The sequence below is a fragment of the Cyprinus carpio genome, chromosome B7, assembly GCF_018340385.1.
Source record: "Cyprinus carpio isolate SPL01 chromosome B7, ASM1834038v1, whole genome shotgun sequence".
NCBI lineage: Eukaryota > Metazoa > Chordata > Actinopteri > Cypriniformes > Cyprinidae > Cyprinus > Cyprinus carpio.
This window is the reverse complement of record NC_056603.1, coordinates 24307636-24333643: the sequence shown is the minus strand read 5'-3', so window position 1 is coordinate 24333643 and position 26008 is coordinate 24307636. Positions and strand designations below refer to the sequence as shown.

The 26008-nt window shown below is 40.3% G+C and overlaps 4 protein-coding genes across 11 annotated transcripts in view; 2 read left to right on the top strand and 2 right to left on the bottom strand.

The window, feature by feature from the left end:
* prkdc (protein kinase, DNA-activated, catalytic subunit) overlaps nt 1-10439 on the top strand; it is a 30926-nt gene extending 20487 nt beyond the window's left edge. Inside the window, exons 56-86 of the mRNA XM_042728075.1 lie at nt 330-428; nt 579-789; nt 948-1140; nt 1251-1457; nt 1566-1681; nt 1760-1891; nt 1993-2172; nt 2550-2761; nt 2855-2993; nt 3404-3592; nt 3724-3948; nt 4163-4271; nt 4442-4544; nt 4702-4864; nt 4979-5153; nt 5307-5491; nt 5843-6023; nt 6201-6358; nt 6645-6856; nt 6932-7019; nt 7222-7365; nt 7494-7701; nt 7801-7868; nt 7952-8172; nt 8263-8355; nt 8454-8534; nt 8657-8728; nt 8866-9067; nt 9242-9430; nt 9679-9818; nt 9988-10439. Coding sequence (XP_042584009.1) covers nt 330-428; nt 579-789; nt 948-1140; nt 1251-1457; nt 1566-1681; nt 1760-1891; nt 1993-2172; nt 2550-2761; nt 2855-2993; nt 3404-3592; nt 3724-3948; nt 4163-4271; nt 4442-4544; nt 4702-4864; nt 4979-5153; nt 5307-5491; nt 5843-6023; nt 6201-6358; nt 6645-6856; nt 6932-7019; nt 7222-7365; nt 7494-7701; nt 7801-7868; nt 7952-8172; nt 8263-8355; nt 8454-8534; nt 8657-8728; nt 8866-9067; nt 9242-9430; nt 9679-9818; nt 9988-10192 — 4900 coding nt within the window. The 3' untranslated portion in view covers nt 10193-10439. The remainder of the gene's footprint in view (nt 1-329; nt 429-578; nt 790-947; nt 1141-1250; nt 1458-1565; nt 1682-1759; nt 1892-1992; nt 2173-2549; nt 2762-2854; nt 2994-3403; nt 3593-3723; nt 3949-4162; nt 4272-4441; nt 4545-4701; nt 4865-4978; nt 5154-5306; nt 5492-5842; nt 6024-6200; nt 6359-6644; nt 6857-6931; nt 7020-7221; nt 7366-7493; nt 7702-7800; nt 7869-7951; nt 8173-8262; nt 8356-8453; nt 8535-8656; nt 8729-8865; nt 9068-9241; nt 9431-9678; nt 9819-9987) is intronic.
* A 230-nt stretch (nt 10440-10669) lies between these two features.
* On the bottom strand, nt 10670-16551 carry garem (GRB2 associated, regulator of MAPK1). Of its 2 annotated transcripts, XM_042728077.1 has the most exons (7): nt 16414-16551; nt 15232-15372; nt 14542-14672; nt 13123-14301; nt 11956-12125; nt 11221-11858; nt 10670-11113 (listed from the first exon to the last, which is right to left on the bottom strand). In XM_042728077.1, the coding sequence occupies exons 1-7, from the start codon at nt 16532-16534 to the stop codon at nt 11082-11084; spliced, it is 2412 nt and encodes an 803-aa protein (XP_042584011.1). In that variant the 5' UTR covers nt 16535-16551; the 3' UTR covers nt 10670-11081. The 2 variants fall into 2 exon arrangements, with proteins under 2 accessions (XP_042584011.1, XP_042584010.1); XM_042728076.1 differs by having other exon boundaries at nt 10670-11858.
* ncf2 (neutrophil cytosolic factor 2) lies at nt 16519-22898 on the top strand. 2 transcript variants are annotated; one of them, XM_042728083.1, is made up of 14 exons: nt 17117-18427; nt 18626-18708; nt 18837-18945; nt 19148-19282; nt 19879-19986; nt 20102-20161; nt 20319-20362; nt 20489-20630; nt 20831-20899; nt 21216-21317; nt 21515-21666; nt 21747-21858; nt 22033-22141; nt 22258-22898. In XM_042728083.1, the coding sequence occupies exons 1-14, from the start codon at nt 18254-18256 to the stop codon at nt 22353-22355; spliced, it is 1497 nt and encodes a 498-aa protein (XP_042584017.1). In that variant the 5' UTR covers nt 17117-18253; the 3' UTR covers nt 22356-22898. The 2 variants fall into 2 exon arrangements, with proteins under 2 accessions (XP_042584018.1, XP_042584017.1); XM_042728084.1 differs by lacking the exons at nt 17117-18427; nt 18626-18708; nt 18837-18945 and adding an exon at nt 16519-16655.
* dph2 (diphthamide biosynthesis 2) lies at nt 22531-25616 on the bottom strand. 6 transcript variants are annotated; one of them, XM_042728078.1, is made up of 8 exons: nt 25316-25450; nt 25090-25208; nt 24844-25019; nt 24643-24755; nt 24299-24519; nt 23521-24204; nt 23155-23349; nt 22531-23042 (listed from the first exon to the last, which is right to left on the bottom strand). In XM_042728078.1, exons 3-8 carry the CDS (start codon nt 24994-24996, stop codon nt 22885-22887), a joined length of 1524 nt encoding a protein of 507 aa, XP_042584012.1. In that variant the 5' UTR covers nt 24997-25019; nt 25090-25208; nt 25316-25450; the 3' UTR covers nt 22531-22884. The 6 variants fall into 6 exon arrangements, with proteins under 6 accessions (XP_042584012.1, XP_018948586.1, XP_018948588.1 ...); XM_019093041.2 differs by lacking the exons at nt 25090-25208; nt 25316-25450 and adding an exon at nt 25479-25616; XM_019093043.2 differs by lacking the exons at nt 25090-25208; nt 25316-25450 and adding an exon at nt 25500-25576.
* Nucleotides 25617-26008: the final 392 nt, after the last annotated feature.

The window sequence follows — 26008 nt, the reverse complement described above, 5'->3', positions numbered from 1 at the left end:
TGAAATATTATTACAATTATTATGTAATTTTATTCCTGTGATGGCAAGGCTGAATTGTCACATTATCCTTCAGAAATCGTTCTGACATGCTGATTTGGTGCTCAACAAACATTTGTTTTTATTATCAGTGTTGAAAACAGTTGTGCTGGTTAATAGATTTGAGGAAACCATAATTAATTTTGTAACCATGTAAAAGATCAATAAATGTGTAAATGCATTTGTGCTGAATAAATCTATATATATATATATATAATATTTTTTTTTATCTTGCTGAGAGTGACCGCAAACATTTGAAGAGTAGTGTACATGTAATCATGACGTGTTTGCAGTGACGCTGAGAGCATGGAAGACAGCACCTCTGTTGAAGTGCTCAGTGCAGCTCGAGAAACTCTCCTCCAGGGGCTGACAGATGAAAACTACGGCTTACAGTAAGCGGACTAGTTACCTGCTATGATCATTTTAATTTCACTTTGATTTTTCATCATTTTAAATAAAATGTAAATTTAAAGTTTCTCACAAATCAATCTCAACACATGACCCTAAAGTATTTTCTCACATTCCTGTGTGATTTCTCTTAAGCTTTATGTGCGTAATTTCTGGAGTCATGAGAGCCGTTTACCTCCAGAGACACTGGAGCGCTTGCTTGTGGTGCTGAAGTCACTGTATTCGTCCCGCATTGAAGAACACTTCCTCAGTCTGGCCACTGACCTGCTTCTCGAGATGACCAGTCGCAGCCCTGACTACACACTCAACATCTTTGAGTTCCCGCTCTCTGAGTGCAAGTTTCAGGTAAGAACTGTTGTTAAAACAACATTGAAAAGATCCTATCTACATGCTGTTTATTTTTCCTGGGTCTTTAAATCATACCTAGTATTTGATTCATTTCAATCTAAGTTGTTTTTCAAGACCATAATTTCAATGCTTTCTGTTCTATTCGTTTATTCCAGGACTATGCCATTGACTCTAACTGGCGTTTGCGGAGTACGGTCCTCACACCGATGTTTATGGAGACCCAAGCCACCCAGGGTTCTGGCACTCAGGGTTTAGAGGCTGCAGGAAGTCAGGCAGCCACAGTGAGAGGTCAGATCAGAGCCACACAGACGTCCCTGGAGTTCTCTCAGACTCTGGCTCCTGGTGCAGGTACCTCATAAAATATAAAATGAACTAAAAATGGGAGGAGAAATTTATTGTAGGTTGACTAATGACACTTCAGGTATCTTTCGCTGTAATAATAACCATTTGTTTTTCAGGACGCCGTTCAGCATATAACTGGTTAACCGGGAGTAATGTGGACACACTGGCTGATTATTCGCTTTCATCTGATACTTTATCATCACTCCTGGTATTTGAGAAAAAGAGATCAGAACGGCCCCAAGCTGCCTGGAGAGCCGTGGGTGCAGGGTTTGGCTCTAAACGCCTGACCGCTGCCAGTGACGAAACCGACAGTCGGAGTGCAGGTGAGACACCTATTTAAAATTTATTCCTGACAATTCGCCATTAAAGGTTGGACTTGATTAGCATCAAGGACTTCCACAGTGAAACTCTGTTGGTTGGTTTTCACACAGCCGAGCGGGAGCGCCGTGCAGACATTCTGAGGCTCAGGAAGAGATTTCTAAAGGATAAAGAGAAGGAGAGCATCAGATTCGCCAAGAAAGAAATTCAGTCCCAAAGAACTGAAAGGGTAGGTCTTCTTTCATAGATAGGCATGTGCATTATCATTTATGATGTTTTTCATAACATTCTTGTTTGTGTTCTGCAGGAAAGAAGAGCAGATCTGAAGATCCGTCAGGATGCTCAGGTCACGTTGTACCGCAGCTATAGAGTTGGAGATCTTCCTGATATTCAGATTCCGAACAGCAGCCTCATCGCCCCGCTACAGGCTCTGGCACAGGTTCACTGTGATTCAGGATTATTTTAACAACATGTTTGAAAGTAATTTCCTAAATATAGTAAATTTATAGCTGTCAGTTCTTGTTTAAATGTCTTTTACAGAGGGATGCCACACTGGCGAAGCAGCTGTTCAGCTCACTGTTTGCTGGACTGCTGGTTGAAATGGAGGGATCCAAGTCTAGTAAAGAAAAAACTTCAATTTTTAAGGATCTAGTGCAGACCCTCAACACCTTCCTCAACATGAGCACTGTCTACTTCCCTCCATTCATTTCTTGTGTGCAGGTGTGTGTGTACACAGTGCAGTGATAAGTGTGTTTATAAACTAATAGACAGCAAGGAAAGGGTTAAACCGTTGGTCTAAAACTCAATTCCTGGAGGGTCACAGCTCTGCACAGTTTAGCTCCAACCCTAATCAAACACCTGATCCAGCTAATCGAGGTGTTCAGGATTACTAGAAACTTCCAAGCAGGTGTGATTTGGAGCTAAACTCTGCAGACCTGTGGCCCTCCAGGAACTGAGTTTGAGACCACTGGGTTAAACAGAGTTATTGTTTGCTTAGTCTTATTCAGAAATTTGAACTCTGAAAGTCTTTAAATTGGATTATTAAGCTTGTTAATTGTATTAGTAGCCCTGATTCAGGTACATTTTATATATTACAGGACATGAGTTATCATCATAAGGCCCTTCTTGGTGTTGAGCCGGCTCTCGTCAGTGCCAGCTGTCTCGCCAGTCTGCAGCAGCCCATGGGCATCCTGTTACTGGAGGAGAGTTTGCTTCATGGCACTGGTAAGACAGACGAACCTCCTACAAAACGAGCACGGGGCAAACGAGAGCTGCCACCTGACACAGAAAGATGGATCCACCTTGCCAAGTAAGATCAAACTCCCTCAGAAATGTCTGAAGTGCTCACAGTTTTTCATGCCACAGCCTTAACAGTTCTTTACTGATTTATATTCCTCTGTAGACTTTACAGGTCTTTGGGAGATTACGATGTGGTCAGAGGAATCTTTAGTGGCAAGATTGGCACAAAGTCAGTAACATTCACAGCCTTGCAAGCAGAGGCAAAGAGTGATTATGCTGAAGCTGTGAAGCTCTACAATGAGGTACTGATGTGTGTTTTCTTGGTCACAAACACAATACAGGAACATAAACGAGAACCTTTTTTTTTCCTCCGTCAGCTCCTCTGAAATGATTTTGTGCAGCAGCAGTATCTACACACTCTTGTCAGTGTCTTCCTTTTTCCTTTTTATGACAGGTGGCAACCAGTGCAATTCTGGATATATACCTTGTGGTTACCGTCAAAATTGCTATTTTGAAACACAACTGTTAGAGAATTCTAATTTATGAATATTCAAAATTTATGATTTTTTATTTTTATTTCTGCATATCAGAAATATGTATATGAATTTCTGTAAATACAATTTATTTTTTTATGAAAAAAATTGGGCGTTTACACTGGGCTGTATAGCTGACTTTATAGCTGACCTAATTGTAATGTGCTGTTTTGATTCAGGCACTGAACAAAGAAGACTGGAATGATGGAGAGCCCACAAACACAGAGAAAGATTTCTGGGAAATTGCTGCCCTGGAGGCCTATAATCACCTGACAGAGTGGAAATCGCTGCAGTATTGTGCCACGGTCAACATTGATGACAACTCACCTGTCAGGCTAGAAAAAATGTGGACAGAGCCTTTTTATGTGGTAATATAAGTAATTTTGAGCACTTTCAATTTTGGCTATTTTGCCATTAATCATCAGATCATCTGGAATCACGCCCATGATTAAATAATATCTTGTCCTACAGTAATTGCTCATGTTTTTATCTCTAATAGGAAACATACCTGCAGTACATGATGCGTAGTATGTTGAAGCAGTTGCAGCTGGGGGAGAGATCTCAGGATCTGCTCAGCTTTGTTGATGCTGCTATGAAGAAAGAAGAGCACAAGATCATCATGGAGACCCATTACAGTCAGGAGCTGAGTCTACTGTACATCCTGCAAGAGGACTATGACAGGGCCAAATACTATGCCAACAGCTGCATGCAAGTCTTCATGCAGGTCAGTTTTGACAAAAAAAAAAAAAAAACAACGAATCAATTAGTTGTTTCACAGAAAGTATGTTATTTTTTAGATGCGGTGTTACATAGGCATGCAGACAGACACAAACACAGACTTCTATTTGCGTCTGTTCGTCATTGAATAGTTTGAGATCTGACCTGGAGGAATGCAAATACCTGATTTTTTTTTCCCCCTACAACTTGATTTTATGTAGAACTACTCAAGTATCGACCCACTGCTGAACCGCAGCCGTCTGACTGTGCTACAGTCTGTCCAAACTCTGACAGAGATCCAAGACTTCCTGGATTATATCTCAGGAGAGGGTGAGTAATTATGCAATTACGCAAAAATAGTCAATTATGCAAAATTACAACTAGCCCTAAGTATACCTACCTATAGTAAGTACATGTAGTTAATTAATATTGCTTGGTACTTATTTGTGTAATTACATGGTAACAGCATCACCGTAAAGTGTAACTGTATCTGTTCTTAGTCTCGGTGGATTCTCTGAAGTTCATGATCAGACGGTGGACCAGCCGCTATCCGGATGCTAAACTGGACCCCATGAATGTTTGGGATGACATCATCACATCTCGGTGAGTCTGGTCATTTACAACACCTTACTGGGAATACAGATTTCTTTTTGCTGTTATAGTGAAGAAATGGTTCACCTTGAAATGTCTGTAATGCTATAAAGCTTAGTTGTGGAGAAAATGTCCCATCCTTGCGTTCATCTTTGTTTTTTGTTTTTAGTTGTTTCTTCCTGGATAAGATTCTAGAGAGGCTGACTGCCACCCCTGAGAACAGCATGGAGGTGGATGGTGCACAGCAGACGAGTGGAGAGGAACTCAGAGCGCTGGTGAACAACTGCAAGTTCAACATGAAACTACAAATGGCAGACAGTGCATGGAAACAGGTGCTCAGGCTTTACAAAAATCAGTGTTGGTGCCTAGATCATATTTTTGTGTTTAAACCACAGAAACAGAGCTGAGTGTACAAGCTGAATGTAATGTGTTAAAATTTTTGACAGAATAATTTTCCGGTCGCATCCAAGCTGTTGAAGGAACTTCACCGTGATGCAAAGACGGATGATGCCTGGTTGGTCCGCTGGGTCCACAGCTTCAGCCGTTTCACTCACAGAAGAAGCGCTGGCCTTGGATCTGCTGAAAAGATTAATGTTTTGCTCAAGACTGTTCCACTTCTGAGTATGAATGATCCCCTCTTGTCATTTCACATCTTTTCAACCCCTGAACCGGGCTTACTTTTCAAGTTTTGGATTTTTGCTGAAAGCAAGTTTAGGTTACCAGTGTAATACCAGAGTATTGAGCAGTTTTCATGGTTGATGCATTATTTTACAGTTGACGCTGGTAGACAGAGTGAAGGCTCATCTGCTCGAATGATCTGTGACCAGAAGATCCTTCTGGGCACCACCTATGACCTCATGGCCAGAGCTGCGGATCGCAGTCCTTCTGCTGTGGAGACTCTCGGGGAAGAGAAAATACAGAAGATTCTCCAACTGTCAGGGGCCTCATCCATCACTCAGGTAATGAGTTATTGAGGTGTAGCTGTTTGGGATATAAACCACAGATTAGATAATTGCTATTGCAGAATTGGTCTTGTAGAATTCAAATAAGATGATAGAGAGATGTTTAGATTTGCATTGAAGCTGCATATTTTTAATGTCCTCAATATGAAAAAAGCCAGAAACTAAACTGTGTTGTACGCTACAGTTCAAATACACTATTTATGCTTAATGTTTTTGTGGAAACTGTGATACTTTTTTTCAAAATATTTAATTGAATAGAAAGTTCAAAAGAACTTTCATTTTTAACATTAAAACGTCCTTACTGAATAAAGCTGTTTTGATAATCATGGGTGTTATTTTCCTGCTCAGGTGGTGGAGGGTCTGCAGATGCAGGCTCTGGAGATGTTGCGAAGTGCTGCACGTAAGGCAGAAGAGGAAGAGCAGTCCTTCAGCCAGCAGCATGTGAACACACATGGTATTGTGGAGGCCTACATGACCTTGGTCAACTTCTGTGACCGAAGACTAAGAGAGAGCGAACAGAAAGAAGAAGGTGAGGCAGCTGTGCACCAGTGCAGCACCCAACTGTTCTCATAATGCTAATAGAAAGTTACAACGAATGTAGAGCACTCTTTGAGTGTCTCACAGGATTTGTGTCTTTTTGTGGTTCAGTGCATTAAAGTATTGGTGAAGTTGATGCTATAACAACACTTTTGATGTTTGATTCTAGCAATCAGTTCTAAACTGCAGTCCTTGCCTGGACATGTAGTGAAGATGATGCTGAAGGCATTGAAGCTCAGCTCGGTTGAGGCCAGGCTCAAATTTCCTCGTCTACTGCAGCTAGTAGAACTCTACCCAGCAGAAACCCTGGACCTGATGGTCAGAGAGGTGAGAGAAGATCATTTGCTTTGATTTTAGGGTTCATGTACAGTAGAGTCAGCCAATCATTATAGCAAAATAAAGCCTGATGCAAAGCAGAAATCAGTGTCCGGAAGTGCTGAAGCTACTTAATATTTAGAGATTAGATATTTTAAAAGCCAAATCTGAAGGTATAAGGCATTTAGGTATTCTTACATTTAGAGTAGTTAAAAAATTTGCATGACAATGTTTTATCCTTTATCTTCTTCAAGAAGTATTAATTTTTCTCATTTTTTTTTTTTTTTTGTCCTGATAGGTTGTTAGTGTGCCTTGCTGGATGCTGATTGGCTGGATCAGTCAAATGATGGCTCTGCTTGACAAGCCACAGGCGACAGCAGTTAAACATGTTATAGAGGAGATCGCAGAATGCTATCCACAAGCCCTCATCTATCCATACATGATCAGCAGTGAGAACTACACCTTTGAGGAGTCTGCGAGTGGTCAGAGGAACCGGAAGTTTGTTGAAAAGTATGTAAAGGTCTGTGAGGCTCTGTAAGTGGCTTTGTCCTTGCCGATACTGACAATGTGCTGTTTGTGTTCCAGGCTGAAGTCATTACTGGATAAAGGTGGCGTCGTCCAAGAGTTTGTAGACGCCCTTCAGCAACTTACTAACCCTGAAATGCTTTTCAAGGTACGGATTCCTGAAAAATTCCCTGAAAGATCCATTGGTTGAGCCAGTTTTGAGATGTCAGACCTATTCAAGCTGAACAGATTGCAGTTTTAGTTCGTGCTGCTACTGGCACAGTAATTATATGCTACACTTAACTTACTGAGACATGATATTTTTATGGCGCTGTTGTGGTAGTCTTGATTCTCAAGTAATGGTTTGGCAGGATTGGTGGGATGAGGTGAAGAATCAACTGGACAAACCAGACATGGACAAAAAGAAAATGAAGCAGCTTTATGAAGAAATGGCTGGAATGCTTGGTGATTCAAAGTCTCCAGGATTTGGATCTTTCAGAAGGAAATTCATTCAGGTTCACAACTTACAATACTTATACTTAGGGCTGCACGACTTATCGAAATAAAACCATAATGAGATTAGTCAGGCCTCTGCTGGTTTCTCTGTTTCTTACATAGATAACATTTTATGTCCTTGTTGCAGAAATACTGTAAAGAAGTAGAGAAGCTGCTTGGTGCTGGTGGGTCCAAGTTGTATGAAAAGCGAAAAGATAAGGAGTTCCTTCAGCAGGTGGACCGCCTGGCTATGTCAATGAGAGGTTTCCAAAAGGAACCAGGGAACATGAAGGAATATTCACCCTGGCTCAGCAGCTTCAAAACGGAAACACTCAAAAATGAACTGGAGGTACCAGGTGAGTTCAAAAAATTTTTTTTGTAAATAATGTCACTTCGTTGAAGTTCTACATTTAGTGTAAGTGTTTGTCTTTTTCTCTGGCTCTGGTTTTCTACAGGTCAGTATGATGGCCAATCGAAGCCTTTGCCAGAATATCACGCAAAAATCACAGGTTTTGATGAAAGGGTACGAGAAATAATGTTCTTATTATTAGATGTCATTTTGAGATGATTATTTCAGTGTGTAACAGTTCATCTTCCCAAACTTAGGTGAAGGTTATGACATCTATTCGTCGGCCGAAGCGCATCATCATACGAGGAGATGACGAGCGGGATTATCCGTTCCTAGTGAAGGGTGGCGAGGACCTGCGACAAGACCAGCGCATCGAGCAGCTGTTTGGTGTGATGAACATGATTCTCAGTCAGGACACTGCCTGTTCTCAGCGGAGCCTGGCACTCCGCACTTATCAGGTCATTCCCATCACAAGCAGGTACTTGATGGGCTTCTCATGACTCAACTTGTGTGCTGGCCTGTCTTTAACTGGTCCTGCAGGGTCTTTAATGTATGCTGACATCTGCAGGATCGGCCTGATTGAGTGGATGGAGAACACTTGCACCCTGAAAGACTTCCTCTCCAGCAGAAGGACTGAACAGGAGCAGATGACAGTCACAAAGTGAATATTCCTTCATTATTTCAGCAAATAAAACATCATCATGCTTTCATACCCTGCACTTGAGTGAATTAAGCGTTACATGGTTTAATGTATTTTAGGCCCAATGACTCCTATGATGACTGGATCAGTAAAGTTGCTGGGAAGGTGGACGGCATTAGACGATATGCTGAACTGTACAAGTAAGTCATCACTTCGTTTTAACATTTGTCATAGGTCAATAGCTCAGCATTTTACAATGGCTTTAGAGCATGTTAAAATAATATTAATACATCTTAATGCATTTACATTTGATTCGCTGCAGGAAAGCAAAACGTGTGGACACTGTGAACAACTTTAGGAGAATTGAGCAGATGGTGCCTGATGACTTGTTAAAGTATGGCAGCATTTCACTTATTTTGCGTTATACATTACAGTATTTCATTTCAATTTTACTGATGATCATTTAGTTATTTATTGATGTTTGTCCTAATTCTAAAAGGAATTAATGATGGCATGAATTCTTGTTTTCAGACGTGCTTTTGTAAGGATGAGTACCACACCTGAAGCCTTCCTTTCGCTGAGGTCCCACTTCAGCTGCTCTCATGCTGTGCTCTGCATCAGTCACTGGATTCTGGGCATTGGTGATCGGCATCTCTCTAACTTCATGATTAACACAGAGACTGGCGGTATGATCGGCATTGACTTTGGTCATGCATTTGGATCAGCCACTCAGGTGGGCTTTTTGTCTAGTATTGATTAGTTTGACTGACAGTTCAATGATTCTGTAAGGAGACAAGTACTGGTACAAAGAGCTACTCTACCAATTTAGAGATACAAGATTGATGAACAGCTTGACTTGATGCTTTATGAGTTGAGAACAATAACCTGTGTTACATGTTGCATGTAGTTCCTCCCAGTGCCTGAACTGATGCCATTTAGGCTGACACGGCAGTTTATAAACTTGATGCGACCCATGGCAGAGTCTGGTCTCATTCAGAGTGTGATGGTGCATTCACTGCGAGCCTTCAGAGATGACCCAGACCTGCTGCTCAACACCATGGATGTCTTTGTGAAGGAGCCTTCACTTGACTGGAAGGTAAAAGAACTCAGTCACAGCATATTTGAAGCATGTAGCTCGCTTTCCTTATTGTCACATACAGGTAGCCCTCAATGTAATCATAAAAGTGATCTGCCCTCGTTGTAGACCTGTTTCAAATTTTCCAGGTTTTTGTTTAGTTTCACCCTAAGAGTTGAGGTCTATAAAAAGCTTAGACATCGGATCATTATCAGAGAGACAGGCTAACTAAATTGTGAAAGACGACAGCTCTATTCCTCATGTTACAGAACTTTGAGCTGAAGCAGCTGAAGAAAGGAGGTACCTGGACAGAGAGTGTGAACACCAAAGAAATAAACTGGTTCCCTCTACAGAAGGTCAACTTTGCTCGCAGGAAGCTAGAGGGAGTCAAGCCCTCAGTTATAACAAGGTAGATCAAACCACAACGTCTGGCATGATAATGTTCACTTGCATTAAATGAATACATTTTTCTTGTGAAATATTAGTTTTAAAAAGTTTTATGGACAAAATAATAAAATATAAATAATTTCAAAAACCAGAAAGGCTTTTCTAACCATGTTGACTTATTAATGTTCTAGTGAGGAGCTTTGTCTTGGATTCGAGAAGAACCCAGAGTATAAGGGAATGTTGGCTGTTGCTCAAGGCGAAAAAGAGCACAACATACGAGCTCGACACAATGAGAAGGACCTGAGTGTTGAAGATCAGGTAGACTGTCTGCTCGATCAGGCAACTGACCCCAACATACTGGGCAGGGTGTGGATAGGCTGGGAACCATGGATTTGAACCAAATAGTTGGTAATATACAGCATCGAAGTACAAGGTTTTTGTAACCCTTTTTTTATAGTGTGAAGGATTTCAGAGCAACTACTGTCATATGCTTTTATAGTAATGTTTAGCTGCAGAATTTAACAAGATTATACTAAACAAACCTCGTGTTGATGAAGGAAACACTGTTTGAACACAGTTGTCATATCCCCTTGCACTGCTCTGAAGGAAACCAGTCATCAAATAAAGCATCTATACATGTCAATGTTGCCAAGTGATCTATAATGAAAGGGTGAGACTTCATCCTCTACACTTTTATTTTTTGACACATCAGCCCTTATTAACCACTGGTGTAAAAAGAATGGTGCTGGAAGCATTTTCATTTACATTGAGCTAGAGGGACAACCACCACCTTGTTTGGTGTCACAACTTGGTAAAGGATAATATTATTTCTTAATATGGTAAAGCAAAAGTGTAAGTGATAAAACCACCTAATCAAGTCAATCGTCTTTTTTGATCAACAACCTAAGAAACGTAGGCCACAGTTGGATTGGGTCAAAATATCTTCAGGTTTTCAAAGGCTTTGGGTTTGAGCAAAAAAAGTCTGTTGTGCAGGTACCGTAAAGTCAGAGAGATTACATAGAGATGGGTACAGCTTAATACACAAAGCAATTAATGTATAGATTTATATACATGTATATATTAAACAAAAGGGCTATTAAAATCATTACAAGACTGCATAGCATTGAGATACAAAACTGTATAACACAATACTGAAGGCCAATATTTGCGGCTGCAGCACATTGCATGTGATTTGCTCTGGACTGGCTTGCTTGTTCAGCCTTACATTTTGGGCCTCCAGCCATCAATAAACTGCATGAGTTTCTTCACTTGAAGTTTGCTTAGCTTAAAGTCTTCTGACAGAATCTCCTCCGTTAGCTGTAGGAGCAAATTTCCATCAATTTTTTCTTGCACAAACAAAGAGATGACATCATCTGACATACCGATGAACCGTAGTGACTTAGAAACCTCCTCAATGGAGATACCTGATAGATTGCTTGGTGGCTGCCAAGATGCTGTAGCTACAGGATACGAAATGGAGAACACGTCTGTAGTGTTGTGATGCGGTCGATCGAGCGAGCAGCTTTTGGACTCCAGTTCCAGGGCATCCGCATCGGCTGTGGCCGTAGCAGCGGGATCTGAATCTTTCTTTGTATCGTTACATTTAGGGGTTCTTGGAGGCAAGATAGGACAGGACTGGTTTGGCTTAGTGTTACATTCCTCTGTAGATTTGTCTCTGCACATTTCCATGGTGTAGCTGGTGGATTTGGTGCAAGACTGGGAAACCTGCTGAGCCTTGGAGGCCGCAGCGCCCCCCTCACCATTCGCTCGCCTGCTGAAGTCTAACAAACCTGTGGGACAAGCCTTAGGAGTACCAGGGGTCCTCTTCCGAGGATAACTAGAGTAACTCCGGCAGTGGACCGATGGAAAGTCCTCACCTTTATATGAGTCTGCACCACAGAAATCATTTGGCCAAGAAAGGCGGGAGAAAGAGGCATCGACCGAAGGATTGAGGCAAGGGAGAAGCTTGGAGCCTTCACTGGCATCTGGTCTGATCCAGTTACATGGGTAACAAGCATGGTTCTGATCATCAGACTCACTCGGGGACTCGCCCTCTCCACCTCTATTGAGAGATGGAGAAGAGGATCGTTCAGTCATAAGTAGTGCAGTTCACATAAAACTAATGTCCATTTTGTCAATTAAAACAGTGCATAACTCACATGTTGTGTAAGCCGGATGAGTAATAGGATAGTGTTGGGCTTGGGGAGCGCGTGTCTGACTGACGTGGCTTGGCAGGAGGGTATGGCACTGTGGCACTGCTTAAGCCTGCCTGCTTGGAGCTCCGCGGAGGAATCGGTGGAGCGTTCAACAACCGGCACTCCTCCTTCACCTGCAAAGGTAACAAGAAATAAAAACTGTATGGCTCTAGAAATGTGAATATTACAATTACATTATTAATGAATGTAAATGAACAGAGACACAGATCTTTTGAGACAGGCTGTGTGAATTTATCAAATAGGCCTTGAAAACATATGAAATGTAACCTTTGTTTCTACTAGGAAAATAATTAGACCTGTCGTGACTGACCAACAGAGTACACACATAAGTCACTATGTAAGCACAGAATAAACTTCGCCTTGCCTAAGAGTGGAAAACAGACAAAGAGCCTTAAAATCATGGGTGTTGTGGGGTTTTTTTTGGTGTCTGTCTGTCGGTGCTGATGGCCTCGTGGGCAACGCGCCGTTGCACTCGGGCGTCTCGAGTTCAAGGCCCGGCTCGTGGGCCCTTCACGATCCTTCCCCCCTCTCTCTCACCCACTTCGCTTCCTGTCGACCTACTGTCCTATCTAAATAAAAGCATAAAATGCCAAAAATAAATCTAAAAAAAAAAAAAACATTTTTTTCATTTTTTTAACATAATCAATGAATAAAGATTTCTACAAATACTTGATATTCAGGGTTCCCACTCGAGCAGTGATTTTTACAATTGTTTGTTTTACTGGTTAAGGATTTTTAAAAATCACTTTGATTTCACGGATTAATCTTTATTTTGTTAACCCTTGCCTCAACCAAAAGAACAATTCACTTACATTTTGCTATAGCTGGGCATATGCTATGGCATACAAAAATCATTCCAATATGCTGATTTGATGTGCAAGAAACATCAACGCTGAAAACACTTGAGATTTTTTTTTTTCAGGCTTCATTAATGAACAGGTATTTGAAATAGATTTTTCTTTTGTGAAAATCTATCAAAAAATCCTTACTGACCCCAAACTTTTAAACATTAGTGTAGATTTGTGCAACTGTTGAATACAAGTAACTTTAAATGTTTCTAATTGTTTCAAATAGAGACTATTAAGGTCAATCTAGTATTAATGAACTCACAGCTTCAGACTTTGGAGGCACCGGAGGTGGAGGTAGATTGACATCTGCAACAAGCAAGGTGGTTTTGGGACCTGCTGTGGAGTATGGCAGTACAGTCGTGCCACCAGATACAGGCGAATTTCGGACCCCTTCGATGTGGTCTAGCACAGATCCAGGGTTCTTCACATGATCCAACCAAAGCTCCTCGTACTGCACGTCTGGTTTAAGGGAGCCAGAAGAACTCTCCTGCAGCTCAGGGAACAGATAATCTGCATCCGGAGGTTCTGCTGGCACACAATCTCCACATAAGCTAACGCAACCCTGAAGATTCACCTCGCTGTTCCCATGGAGATTGTTTCCGTAGACACAGACAGACAGGCGATGAAAGGACTGCGTGAGCTCATCTCGGGCTGAGCTTAGAGAACTTGGCAAATGCACGTGAGAGGGGCAGCCATTGCTTCCGCTGCTGTTGCAGATGGCGCTCCCACTCCCCGTTCCACCTGCGCTACTTTTTTTCGGGCTCTTGCCATCGTCGATCCAGTCCACCCGCACATCACGGACCGCCCTAGAGAAGTCGTCAATGTCGAACTGCTCCTGGCAGTAAGAAAACCAGCGGTGGACCACTGTCTCCAGCCAAGCTTCTCCTTGAAGCATCCCTTCAGGCACCAGTAAACGAGGCAGTGCTGTGGACACGTGCAAGGGGAAGTGCACTGGCAGTATTTTGTTCGAACGTAACACACAACACACCACCACTGTCTTGGTCTGGATGTTGACCAGCTTGTATCGGTGGCCTTCACGGATCAAATGGAGGTCATGTGGATTACGTGGCGGGCTGCTGGGCACCATGACATTCACAGGTAACCTGGTCTTCTCCACAATTGTGCGAATAGTGTGTTCTCCTTCCTGCATCTGTAGCTCCAGAGGGGAGCAGGTACTGAAGCGACCGCGGCACTGGAAAGGCAGGCTGATGCTCTCGTTGGTGCGGTGGTTCATGCAGATCAGGCAGGGCATCTTTCCGCGGCCAAACTTACTGATGGAGTTAAGCTTGCCGATGCGTTTGAAGATCGTGTTGAAGCGTGACTTTTCTCGTGATGTTTTGGCATAGAGGATCTCAGCCTGGCCCATTAGTGTCAGCTCATCCCCAGTGCTCAGCGTGATGTTGTACACTTCTGTGTCCTCGTTGGATTCTCCTGATGCCATCTGGGAGAAAGACGACAGCAGTTTGAACAGATCAACTAAAAATTTAGTCTACCTAATGCTAGTCTAACAGAAGACCTTCAACTGCTACAAATTTTGAAATTAAGTCAAAGAAATGTTGAATAGATGTTTCACATTGCATACACAATACCTGAGAGCCATACTGATAAAGGCATAAAAGGTTATGCCAATATTAAGATACATTAGTGCAGGAGGTCTAAATCCGCAAGCACAAAACCAGACCTTGACATTGAAGGATATTTCCTCCATGACATAAACTCGCTCAGGGAATGCTTTGGCCACCTCCTCCACGCTGTTTAAGTACTGCACTGGCTCCTTAATGTCCCTGTCCTGCTCCAGCAGCTTAAACTGGCCTGTAACAAACAACAGAGCAATTCTGTAACATCATGACATTGTCACACTTTCATATTACATATACAATACTTAATATAAAATATAATGTAATGTAGATGTTATTCTGCCAAATCAGTGCAAAGCAAAGAAATAAATGTTTTTTTTTTCTTGTTCAATTTGGGCATGTTGAACTGAAATAAAATAACATTTTGCCAAATTATCTAAAAATGCTCCAACAGTAAAAGCAGCACATAAAATAGGTAGTTTACTAGGTCTGTATGAACAAAATTAAGAGGAAGGTCTTTTTTTCCTTAAGGGGCCTACTGGACCCTCTCTATAGCCAGAGGAATGTCAATATGAAGAGACCAATTAGCTAATGGACTCCCAACTAAAAGCAGATGGCAGAAATACAGCAGCGCTGATCTTTTTTTTTTTCTGTTTTAATAGGTTACAAGAAAACAGTGAATCCTAGCAGACTAACTTTTCTTTCATTCGCTTTCTTTTTGAAAATACTTCAAGTGTTGGAAAGACGTTTCTATGTACATCACATGCTGCACTGCAACAACAGAGTGGCCTTACCCTCATAATGGACAGGGATCTCGATTTTCGGTCCGATGACATAATGGCCCTCCTCTAGGCTATGGGCAGTAATTGTGGTCCATTGCCGACATGAATGAATCAAGAGGTAGTCATTTTCTCTCAGTCCTTCCACCAGCTCCCCTGAGGCAAACAATATCACATCAGTATGGAACAGTAAACTTAATAGTGTGCACTTTTCGTAAAGATACAGGAAAAATATACAAAAGTGCAAAATAAATACAACAACTATACAGTTAAGCGGTGCTTAGGGATATAACTAACAGCAAGTGCACTATAAACAGATTTTAAATAACATAAAGGGCATAATTTACTCTTATTTATATACTGATAAATGTAGTATTTGTAAGCAGGTCATTCACTTAATTAATATGAGAGGTATGTTGGGTTTAGTGTGCCTTTAACTGTCTGTTGTACCTAGTGAGCGCTCATAAGGGATCAGTTCGAGAGTGTAATGATAGTCTCGGCCCCAGTTCCCATAATGATAATGATCTAGTTCCCCTGACATTATGACTTCCTCCATCTTTACACACAGCTCAGCTCACACACAACAGCGCTCACATTGCAATCACTTCATAATAAAGCAGTGATTAACAAACAACTCTGTTAAGTTATCAGACTATATTACTCGTGCTTTACGAATACAGTTTATCAAGTATAAAAAGCACCTTCCCAAACTGTAAATATTCATATGAAGTTACTTGTATGGGCTCCTTTCTAAAATTTCAGACTGAAGGAGTTGCGGAGGTCGTTGTCTAGATAAAAAAAATCAAAGCGGTTTGTAAAAGATGATACACATTAAATACTGTGAGGCCGGTGTTTGACTGCCTGCAGTCTGTTATTTAACTCTCTGGCCTCTGGCTAATATGCGTTAGCCTGCTAACATCTATGCTTCTCTTTTACGCTTTTTATTTGGCTGTTTTGTCTGTAACTGTTTCAGAACAACTACAGAACGCATCACTACTAATGTCGACTCTGTAGGTTATGTGAGTTAAGCCCTCTGTTCAGGTATTCCGCTGAATGTGTTCAGATAGTGGAGGCTCGCGTTAGCTTAGCGCGCGCAGAGGCCAATTATTGGAATTCCACAGGAGCGCGACCGCCCACGCGCAGCTGCCGCCGCCGCTGCTACACAACAACACCAGCACAACTCTGGACAAACCTTACCGCTGTCCAGCTTCACAATCTGCGGCAGTCTGTAGGCACTAACAAGTCTATCCAAGGGCAGTGTCGTCGTACTCCATGTTACATCTTTCAAACTGTTGTAGAGCATTGATCCAAGGTCCATGTTAGCTTGCTAACATCAGCACGTTAACCCATCGCCGCAAGCATCTGCAGTGATGAAGGGCTCGTTCATGGAGAAAGCTTCGTTAGATGTCCTTTTGATTACTCAGAGGCAGTCGTGGATTGTAAGTGAAACCATGTCTGCCGACTGTCTATTTACATTGACAGGAAATGCCATGAATCCTAAAGCGTAACGATCTCGGAGCTGGAGTGGCTATTTCCTCTTCCCTGTCGCTCCAGCGGTTGCTCGGGCAACCAGCGCCATGATGTGTGTTTTAAATGAATATTCAAGAGACATTTGTGACCCTGGACCATTAAACCAGACACAATGGTCAATCTTAAAATTGAGATGTATACATCACATCAAAAGCTGAATAAATAAGCTTTCCATTGATGTATGGTTTGTTAGGACAGGACAATATTTTGGCTGAGATACAGCTATTTGAAAATCTGAAATCTGAGGGTGCAAAAAAAAGATTTAAATATCGAGAAAATCGCCTTTAAAATTGTCCAAATGAAGTTCTTAGCAATGCATATTACTAATCAAAAATTAAGTTTTGATATATTTACGGTAGGAAATTTACAAAATATCTTCATGGAACATGATCTTTTTTTGAAATCCTAGTGATTTTGGCGTAAATCATTAATTTTGACCCATACAATGTATTGTTGGCTATTGTTACAACAAATATACCCGTGGTACTTAAGACTGGTTTTGTGCTCCAGGGTCACATTTAATAATCTCCTTTGCAAACTAGCTTAATTGGCGCACCTCTGCGGACTTTTTCATTAAAAAAAAAAAAAAAAAAAACCTCAAATAACACTAACACGAGTATTTTGTACTTTTGGACATAGTATCATGCTGACAATAATGTTTTGTCCTGTTTTTGTTGCCTTCCCGAAAATTTAAGCTATCAAAGACAGACATTTAGGAAATTGATGATAAGAAATGAAAGGCAAAGAACAGAAATACAGATGCTCTCATGACCCACATTTTAATAGCAGTGCTTGCTTGTGTACTGATGTTAAGAACACCTTGCAGAATGACTGAAACTGAATGATAAGTGATTGTGAACATCACAAGAGAACTGTAGGAAAATAATGTGATTGTCTTTGTTTGGAAATATGCTGATTAGCATGTTTACAGGGCATTCCAGTAGCTGTGGTAGAGCATATAAACATCTTTTTGATGTATATACTTAACCTTAATCAGAGTGATGTATATGCAAACATGACTGTCTATAGTATTTAGGACCCTGATTTTTAGGAAAGGTTTTTTTTTTTTTTTTTTTTTTTTTTTTTTTCCAGGCATTGAAGGGTCATGCAAATACCTTAAGTACAATAATTTGGTAATCATTTAGCACCGAGGGCATCATTAATGTTTTTACCACCTGATACAATCATAACACCACAGCACTTACTTTGTAAGAGACAGAATATGTGCTTCACACCTTAAAGCAACTAATAAAATAAGCGCCTGTTTTTTTTTTTTTTTAATCCTTTAATAAATATGCCTTACTAACACCAGAAAGTGAACTTACTCCACTAGCAAGTGAGGAAACAAGAAATAAAAGAAGCTTGCGACATGAAGCTGATCACTTCCTCTCTCTCAGAGCATGCGCTTGGCTTGTTCTCTAAGAAAAGTTTCAGATTGCCTCTGCTGGGCTCACAACACAGAAGAACAGTGTTCATTTGTTCATTGCTAATAGTCTTCTGAGGGAGCATGTCATTTGTAAGCACTCTCCGTCAGTGGGACGAGGCCGTGGCTTGTGTGGAGCAAAGAGACCCAGCCTCTGCTCTCAGAATATTCCTCAACATCGAGGAGAAAAACTCCAAGATCTTCTTCAACATTGGCTGTCTTTATTTGAACAACAGTGAGTTAGATGAAGCTGAAAAGGTACAGTTACATGGCAGATTTTGTTTTATGCTACTAAAGAAAACAGTACATTTAAATAAGGTATTTTTTAGACTAATATCCTCTTTGAATTATGATTTGACACTGTTTTCGCTATTTTAAAAAAGCTAGTGGCTGTAAAAAGGAAGTAAAAGTGGTTTCACTTTTTATGGGGAAATGTGTTTCTCTTATACATATGAAGCATTTGACAGAAGTATTGGCAAAGACGAGCACCTGGCTGCAGCATTTTTTCAGAGAGGAGTAACATTCTACAAAAAGGAAAGGTACGGCCATTAAATAAAAAAATAATTTAAGACTGTGTTAGAGGAGACTACAAAACACCACATACTGTCTCTTCAGGAGAAATACCATGACATCTATATATTGACAATGCTCAGAATTGTATCTTCAGGTTTGAAGAGTCTCTTCTGGATTTCCAGCAGGCGTTCAAGCAGTTACGAGGAAATCAACTAATAGATTACAAACCTCTAGGGCTGAGATATAAACTGTATGCTTGTGAGGTAGGACCAGAGACGTGCCGTACATTGGACACTCTATGTGCACAGAATCTTGTTTTTTATTTGTTTTTTGACCATCATTGGTTTTATACCTAATAGTGTACCTAATATACTTAATAGTTGTGGTGTGAGTGATTGATTGATTCCTTTTTTCAGTCGTATCAGTCCATTCTCTGATATGGTCATTTTGTCTTATGCAATTTAGGTGCTGCACAACATAGGACTAGTACAGGCTCAGTTGGGAAAATGGGAGAAAGCTCAAGAGAACCTTCTTACTGCACTAAGCTTGAGGGCAGACGCCAAGTTCAGCCATATTGACCATGCTCTGGATGCCATATTGGTATGTAACTGCTAAAAGTGTTACACACAACATAATTTATTAGTCCTACAATTTTAAACATCAGTCATTGACGTTTTTGCAGATATAAAAACCAATTTTAAAATCGTTAGTTTTAAATAAATATTTAATTTTAAATCAACTTAAAAATTGTTTTAAATTATTGTTAGTATCTGAGGCAACAAAATCTAAGGGCGTGATCTTATATGTGCTGTTGTTTTGTAACATATTGCAGTTTTCCTAATTAGGAATTGGTGAAATTTGGTGTTGCATAGTTACTGTTTCTGGGTAGGTTTTGTGGGAAGTTGTGTAAGCTGCAGGAGGGACAAAATTCACAAGACAGATGATTTTTACTCAGACACTAGTCACTAGTCATCCTTCTACTTCTTGTGACATTTTTGTAAGAATTTTAATGACAAATTAATATGACATTTTAAACTTGTTGCACAAGGATACCATTGAAAAGGATAAAATAAACTCAAGTTATATTACACTGTTGTGCATAGTGCAAACAGTATTCTGTTTGTATAAAAACTGTATGTGGTGACTGTTTTAATGCATTGTTTTAAAACGGATAAACACTGATTTCCTCTTTTCAGAAGCAGAAGCTCTTTCCTTTGGTAGAGATTCGAGCTGGGCTGCTGTTCAAACCCAATAAGCACTATGTGGCAGAGCTGGAGAAAAGGGACTATCTTGGAAAAGCCAAGGTATCCCCATTATCACATCAGTACAGTGTGCAATGCTACCGAAGAGATCCATTTTCTATTTGGCCAGTAAATCAGACAAACTGATTAAGATTAGTGTTTTGTTTTTTGTTTATAGGTTGTGTCTTCTATTGTACCTGCAGATGAGTTTTCTGGGTTTGCTCCACTTCAGCCTCAAGTAAGTAGTGTTGTTAATAAGTCAAGTAAGTAATGAAATTGGTAATATGTTAACGTTAGCATAAAATAAGCATAACAGAGAGAGGTTTGAAGATAATGTAAATGATACACATTTAATGTATATGCTCAAAACATTTCTTTAATTTGTGTATTGTTAGGTTGACAATGTTCCATCTACACCAAAAGTCCCAGAAGTACTTAGGTACGTTTAGGGTCATGGACATGGAAAACATGCATCTTAACTTCTAACTAAAGCTTAAATATGTTTGCAATTCATGGAGTTTTGTATTGTTTTGTTTAAAATAAATGTAAATGTCATAATCATCAGGGTGTTTGAAGGTGAGCCACACACTGTTCTCTATGAGTTTTACCCTGAGACCAAGGAGGAGCTAGCAGTGTTGCCTGGCAACATTGTCTTCGTTCTTCAGAAAGGAGCTGACAACTGGGCATCTGTTGTTTTCAATGAGAAGGTATATTTTTGGTAGATTTAAAAAGCTAATCATAAAGGAAAGTACATTGAGAACAGAAAAAAATGTCCACATGAGAGCCGGCGTTCACTGTCAAGAGAACATTCCAGTGTCCAATGCTAATGTAATCAACATGTGTTTAAAGATACCGTTTGGCTAATAATGCCCTATTGTCTACTTTTTTGTTCTCTTGTTAATTCTAGCGGGGCCTTGTACCTTATAACTTCCTTGAACCCCTCGATATTGTTACAATGACATCAAAACCAATGCAGGTACAGTAGCTGCTTTTTGAACAAATAAGCAGTTTTTCAAACACCAGTAGGGACACAGTAACAAATTGAATATTTATCATACAATTCAGTTTTGATGACTTCAAGTGCACCTGGGAAAGTCATACTCTGAGTCAGGCATTCATAATTACGATAACACGGATGTAGCATAAGCAAACATGCATAAACATAAGCAAGTTTTTGTTACATAAACCATGCATGTTGAGTGGTTTATTTTTAAACAGATAATGTCCTAACATTTGAGCTAAATTACTTTTTGTGTCCTACATTAAGAAATATCACACGTGACCTCTTATAGATTGAACAATTAAATGAAAACGATGATATACCAGCTCCTCCAAGAAGAGCACCTCCTAGCATACCAGTGGGTACGGAAGGCCTGAAGACTGTGAACGCAGAGGTTCAGTATTCCCCACATACTCGTGATATAATCACAGTTTATTAACAGTAAATGGATATCAACTAACATAGCTATCACACAATGCTTACATAACGTATTGAAAGGCCAACTTTTATTAGATACAGCCTCATTATGTTTATTGCATCATGGTTATTATTAATAAGTTTATTTCTCAAGATCTGCTGTATTCTTCACAGACTAATAACATTAGGGACTTCTCAGGCTGCATTGTGAAAGTGCACTTTCGGTTCACCATAGCAGTCAGAATTGCACATGGACAATCGTATGGCATCATTCTTCAGACAATAAGCTCTAAACTTAAGCTGCCTGCATCAGCGTTAACTTTATGGTAACTATACCAATTAGAACATTCCCAGCACCATATCGAAACATTTCTGGAGAGAAAAAAAGTTGTAATGTGCTTTTCAGTTATGCCAAGGAAGGTGTTGAGGAGAGAGTGAATCTTGAGGAATCTGAAATGGAGGCTGTGTGGAATAGTGTGAAAGATAACCGTCTTGCGCTGTGGTGTTCAGTGACTGAGGTAAAATACAACAGCTTGACTCATCTATGCTCACACAGATTGAAATAACAGCATAATATAGCTTACTGTACACTACACTTGAAAATAGTCATATTAAAATAAAACATACATACTGCTGTTCAGCTTTACCAGTAACTTAACCGCAAAATTTATTTTCTGCCATTATTTTCTAAGAGTAAAAGTGTGCCTCATGAGAAAGTGGTGGCTCTGTACTCTTATGCCTCTTCTACCCCTGAAGACCTGGATTTCGAACAGGGGAACATCATCACGGTTCTTTCCAAAGGTAGGAACTAATACTGTGATGCTTGTAATTTACTGATTTTACTGGGCATAAAATACAGTATGAACTATTAAGGCATTCTGGAGATTATTTATGTTGACTTTTTGTTTCATTTTCAGTCAATGATGAGTGGCTTGAGGGTCAATGCAACGGGAAGGTTGGCATATTCCCATCATCCTTTGTTAAAGCACTTAATGGGGATCAGCAATGTGAATGAATCATTCATCCAACAGTTACAACTAATGTGTTGATTTGATCATTTGGGAGAAACCTGTAGTATTTTAGGGCCTGTGTTTTAATTATTTAAATTCATGCCAGAACTTGCTGCTTCACTATCCCACTTTGGCTGTGCGGTAGTCGTTCCACATTTCACATACAGTATTGAGGTCATATTTTTGAAGTCAGGAGAATGAGTTTTATTCTGTTTGAATATAAAGACATAAACAATACAGCATTCAATCAATTTTGAAATAATTATAATTTTTCTGTTATTTGCTTTCTATAATTTGCAACCACACAATAGAACACAATACACAACAGAACATAACATTCTTATATTTAACGAATATTCATTTACCTTCCTTGATTTACACACACTCTTTTCAACAGAATTAAAACATTTTCCCAGAACATATTCTGTATTATCACAATTACATCCATTTCAATATATTGATGCAATTCATATGCTGCGAGTGTGAAAGTAGTTTTTTGATGATTTCTTATGGCAGCGCAATAATAAATGACTTTTATGATTTTTGAAGAGGTGTTGAAGCATCTTTATTTCCCACACCCTCCTCCTCATAAGCGATGGCAATGCCTCTCCGTCCTGCCACAGCTTTCACTACTGGCGTCTGCCCCAGTTTGGGCTCCAGTCCCTGCCAACTACGGCCAGACAAAAATGATGCTACAAAACAAAAAGATCATGATTATATTCTGCATTTGCATGACTCAAACTTATCCATTTCAAGCTACTAAGTTCAAGGATTACTACTGCAACTACAGTTCAGTATATATACCTGCTGTGTTTGTATTGGCCACAGTGAGAGTCTGATTTCTCGGGACGAGTGAAGAAGACTCTGATGTGCCATTTATGATCTCTGATGAGGTGGTGGAACATGTTCGCAGCGCTCCTGTGATTAGAGAGACATCTGTGGTCTCTTCCCCAATGGCAGACTGGTCTGGTTCAGGGAAGCCCACATGACTGCTTCCACCTATAATATACGTTTCCTATTAGATGCCTAGAACAATAACATTTATATATACACTGACCTCATTCAAGGCCCATATTCTTAGTAGAAATATATTAAACGACACCATATCAACATCACAATACTTTTCTAGTGCTTTCTAGAATGAGTTGTTGAAATGAGTCAATGACATACCAGGCAGTAAATCTCTGAAGTCGGTCACATATTCTCCAGTCCACTCTCTGTGCTTATTGCAAGCCAACTCCATCTCAAAGGGAGTCACCACAGGTTTGTAGAATTCACTTGAATCTAGTAGCGAGTTCTCTGGACAAGCAACTAGCACGTAAATGTCAATTTCCAAGAAGTTAGCGAGCTTGGGAACATTGATCTTTCCCATAGCAAACATATAGCTCTTCTTGCCTGCTTTGTGAATAATGTCTTTAAGCTGCTCTATGATGGTCAGATAGTTGGCGACACCCAGAGTGCCCACCAAAATGCCCACCACACTGGCATCTTTGGCCCGCTCGATGGCATAATAGCGTTTCATCAGTGCCTTGTTGATTTTAACCGATTCCACTCGTCCTGTGTGTGTTTCTGGATTGAATGAGCTGAAGGCACAGTGGTTCCAGGTCATCATGAAGTTTGTAAGAGTCAGGCCTTCCTGGCCAATGTAAAACATACTGTAATTATCAACACTCTGCCCCGCTTTTACACTAAACTGCCTGCCAAATTTAAAAATGACTCTATCATCCTGTGACTCTATGTGATCACTGTCCACACAGCTGTCCTGAACCAGCTTAGCACCACAGGAATGATCTGTTTTTAGAAGAGAGACCACAACATTGGGGTAGATTTCACACAGAAGTGTCCTGAGATCACCTGAGGAGAGATGAGATAAATGAACTGTCATGCACACATTCATGAAAATGAGCATATAAGTAAACATTAGCATAGACTAAACAGTAACAATTACCTATAGCATGTGAATAGGTGACATCATACAATATGATGACATGACTTTGGCAGTCAGGATAAAGCTCTTTAAAGGCTGCAGCACACTGCTGGACATCAATAGGTCTCTTCCCAAACACATACAGAAGGGGTAGTCTTCTGCATGGGCTGAGGCAAGATGGCCCATAATGCACTATACAGTCTGCTCTTACATGTTCTGCCGCTACCTCATCCACACAACAGCTGAAAAGAAAATAAACAGATAAACGGAAATCAGATTTCTGCTCGTGCAGCCACACATAATGAACCGGAGTCACTCTGGATAAAAACATCTGTATGTGTAATGTACACGAAAACAGTTCTTACCTGCCATAGGATGTGTCTCCTAAAATGAATGTCTTGGCATTGGTTTCCTTCTCTATTTCGACAGAGACCCGGACGGCATCAGGCAGAAATTCATCTGGAAACTGTAAGGCTACCTGTGATAAAAACAGACACCCTAAAATGATCGATTGGACACTTGGTTTGAGTAAACAAGACAGACGACTTCTAAAGATGCTGCCTTGCCTTCTTGAATTGATTATTAGTGATAAAGTGGCAGGTCTCAGCTATCTGATACAGCTGCACCAGATTCCCAGCATGGCTGTCCGTCCTGAGGAAGGACACACTGACGGGGCGCTGGAGCACTGCCTCACTGCTGCTGCTGAAAACATCTGTCATCTTCAGGCAGGAGTACTCTGGGTCTAAAGAGAATCAGAGTTATATTCCATTCTTCATACTGCAGGAAAGAGCAAACATATCAAAGCAATTAACCTTCCCCACAACAGCACACATCTTATATTTCACTTTGATCCAACCATTAAAGTAGCTCGGAGCTGTCATTAAAGGCCCAGAATATTGACAGGTTTTACATTGTGATGACGCTGACTTCCCTAAAAGTGAATCACATTTTTATTAAAATATACAGCTGTTATGTCTTCCTACCCTAAAGACAAGATTTGTTTTAACTGCAGTCAAAAGGATCATTTTAATACATTACACTTAGTCTAATAAGTTGCCGTGAAACCATCCGGGAGTTGCTATCTGAACATCTACAAGCAGCTAAAATTAGATGACCGATGGATAAATTAATCTTATAACTTAATATGCGTGCAGGCAAATTACAATTAATTTATAATTAACCACAACAAAACGCAACATACCAAAACACAGGAACACATTACTCGTTAGTTTCCACGTGAGCTAGCGGAACGCTGCAGGCTCTTCTTCATCGTTCAGCCCTTCTGACCTGCGTTCATCATTCTGCCCCCTACTGTCCCGGAGAGACCGCGAGAACCTCCTTATTTGACACAATTCAACAATTCAAGACTAAAGTTTTATTAATCAGAATAACTGTGACTTACATTGAATCAGAACCATATTACAATAAAAATATATACACTTTTTTTTGTACATCTTGTGCGTTTAGTTCTCACCTCTCATCAATTGAAATCGTTTTGACAAATGCATGTACTAAATTCCTTAAATCATTAACAGAACAACCCAAGGCACTTGAATTGACATCATACACCTGTTTGTCAGAGCTCTGTCACAGCTGTGCCAATATTCAGTACAACAGCACTATTACTTGTGACATGCTTAAACATGCATGGAAGGACATTATCTGATGCACAACATAAACAACTGCAAAGTTAATAGCTGTGTTTGAAAAAATGGCTATGTGTGTTTGTTT

What these genes read in the sequence shown, in the direction of transcription:
- garem (XM_042728076.1), bottom strand. Translation starts at nt 16,534, where the DNA reads ATGGACCTTGGATCAATGCTCTACAACAGTTTGAAAGATGTAACATGG. An exon ending in AAATATCCTTCAATGTCAAG is followed by an intron (nt 14,302 to 14,541) that starts GTCTGGTTTTGT and finishes TCTTTCTCCCAG; the next exon opens with ATGGCATCAGGAGAATCCAA. An exon ending in TCATCCGGCTTACACAACAT is followed by an intron (nt 11,859 to 11,955) that starts GTGAGTTATGCA and finishes ATCTCTCAATAG; the next exon opens with AGGTGGAGAGGGCGAGTCCC.
- ncf2 (XM_042728083.1), top strand. Translation starts at nt 18,254, where the DNA reads ATGTCATTTGTAAGCACTCTCCGTCAGTGGGACGAGGCCGTGGCTTGT. An exon ending in ATAAACTGTATGCTTGTGAG is followed by an intron (nt 18,946 to 19,147) that starts GTAGGACCAGAG and finishes TATGCAATTTAG; the next exon opens with GTGCTGCACAACATAGGACT. An exon ending in CTGTTGTTTTCAATGAGAAG is followed by an intron (nt 20,631 to 20,830) that starts GTATATTTTTGG and finishes TGTTAATTCTAG; the next exon opens with CGGGGCCTTGTACCTTATAA.
- dph2 (XM_019093041.2), bottom strand. Translation starts at nt 24,996, where the DNA reads ATGACAGATGTTTTCAGCAGCAGCAGTGAGGCAGTGCTCCAGCGCCCC. An exon ending in CACCTATTCACATGCTATAG is followed by an intron (nt 24,205 to 24,298) that starts GTAATTGTTACT and finishes ATCTCTCCTCAG; the next exon opens with GTGATCTCAGGACACTTCTG. An exon ending in GGCCAATACAAACACAGCAG is followed by an intron (nt 23,043 to 23,154) that starts GTATATATACTG and finishes TTTGTTTTGTAG; the next exon opens with CATCATTTTTGTCTGGCCGT.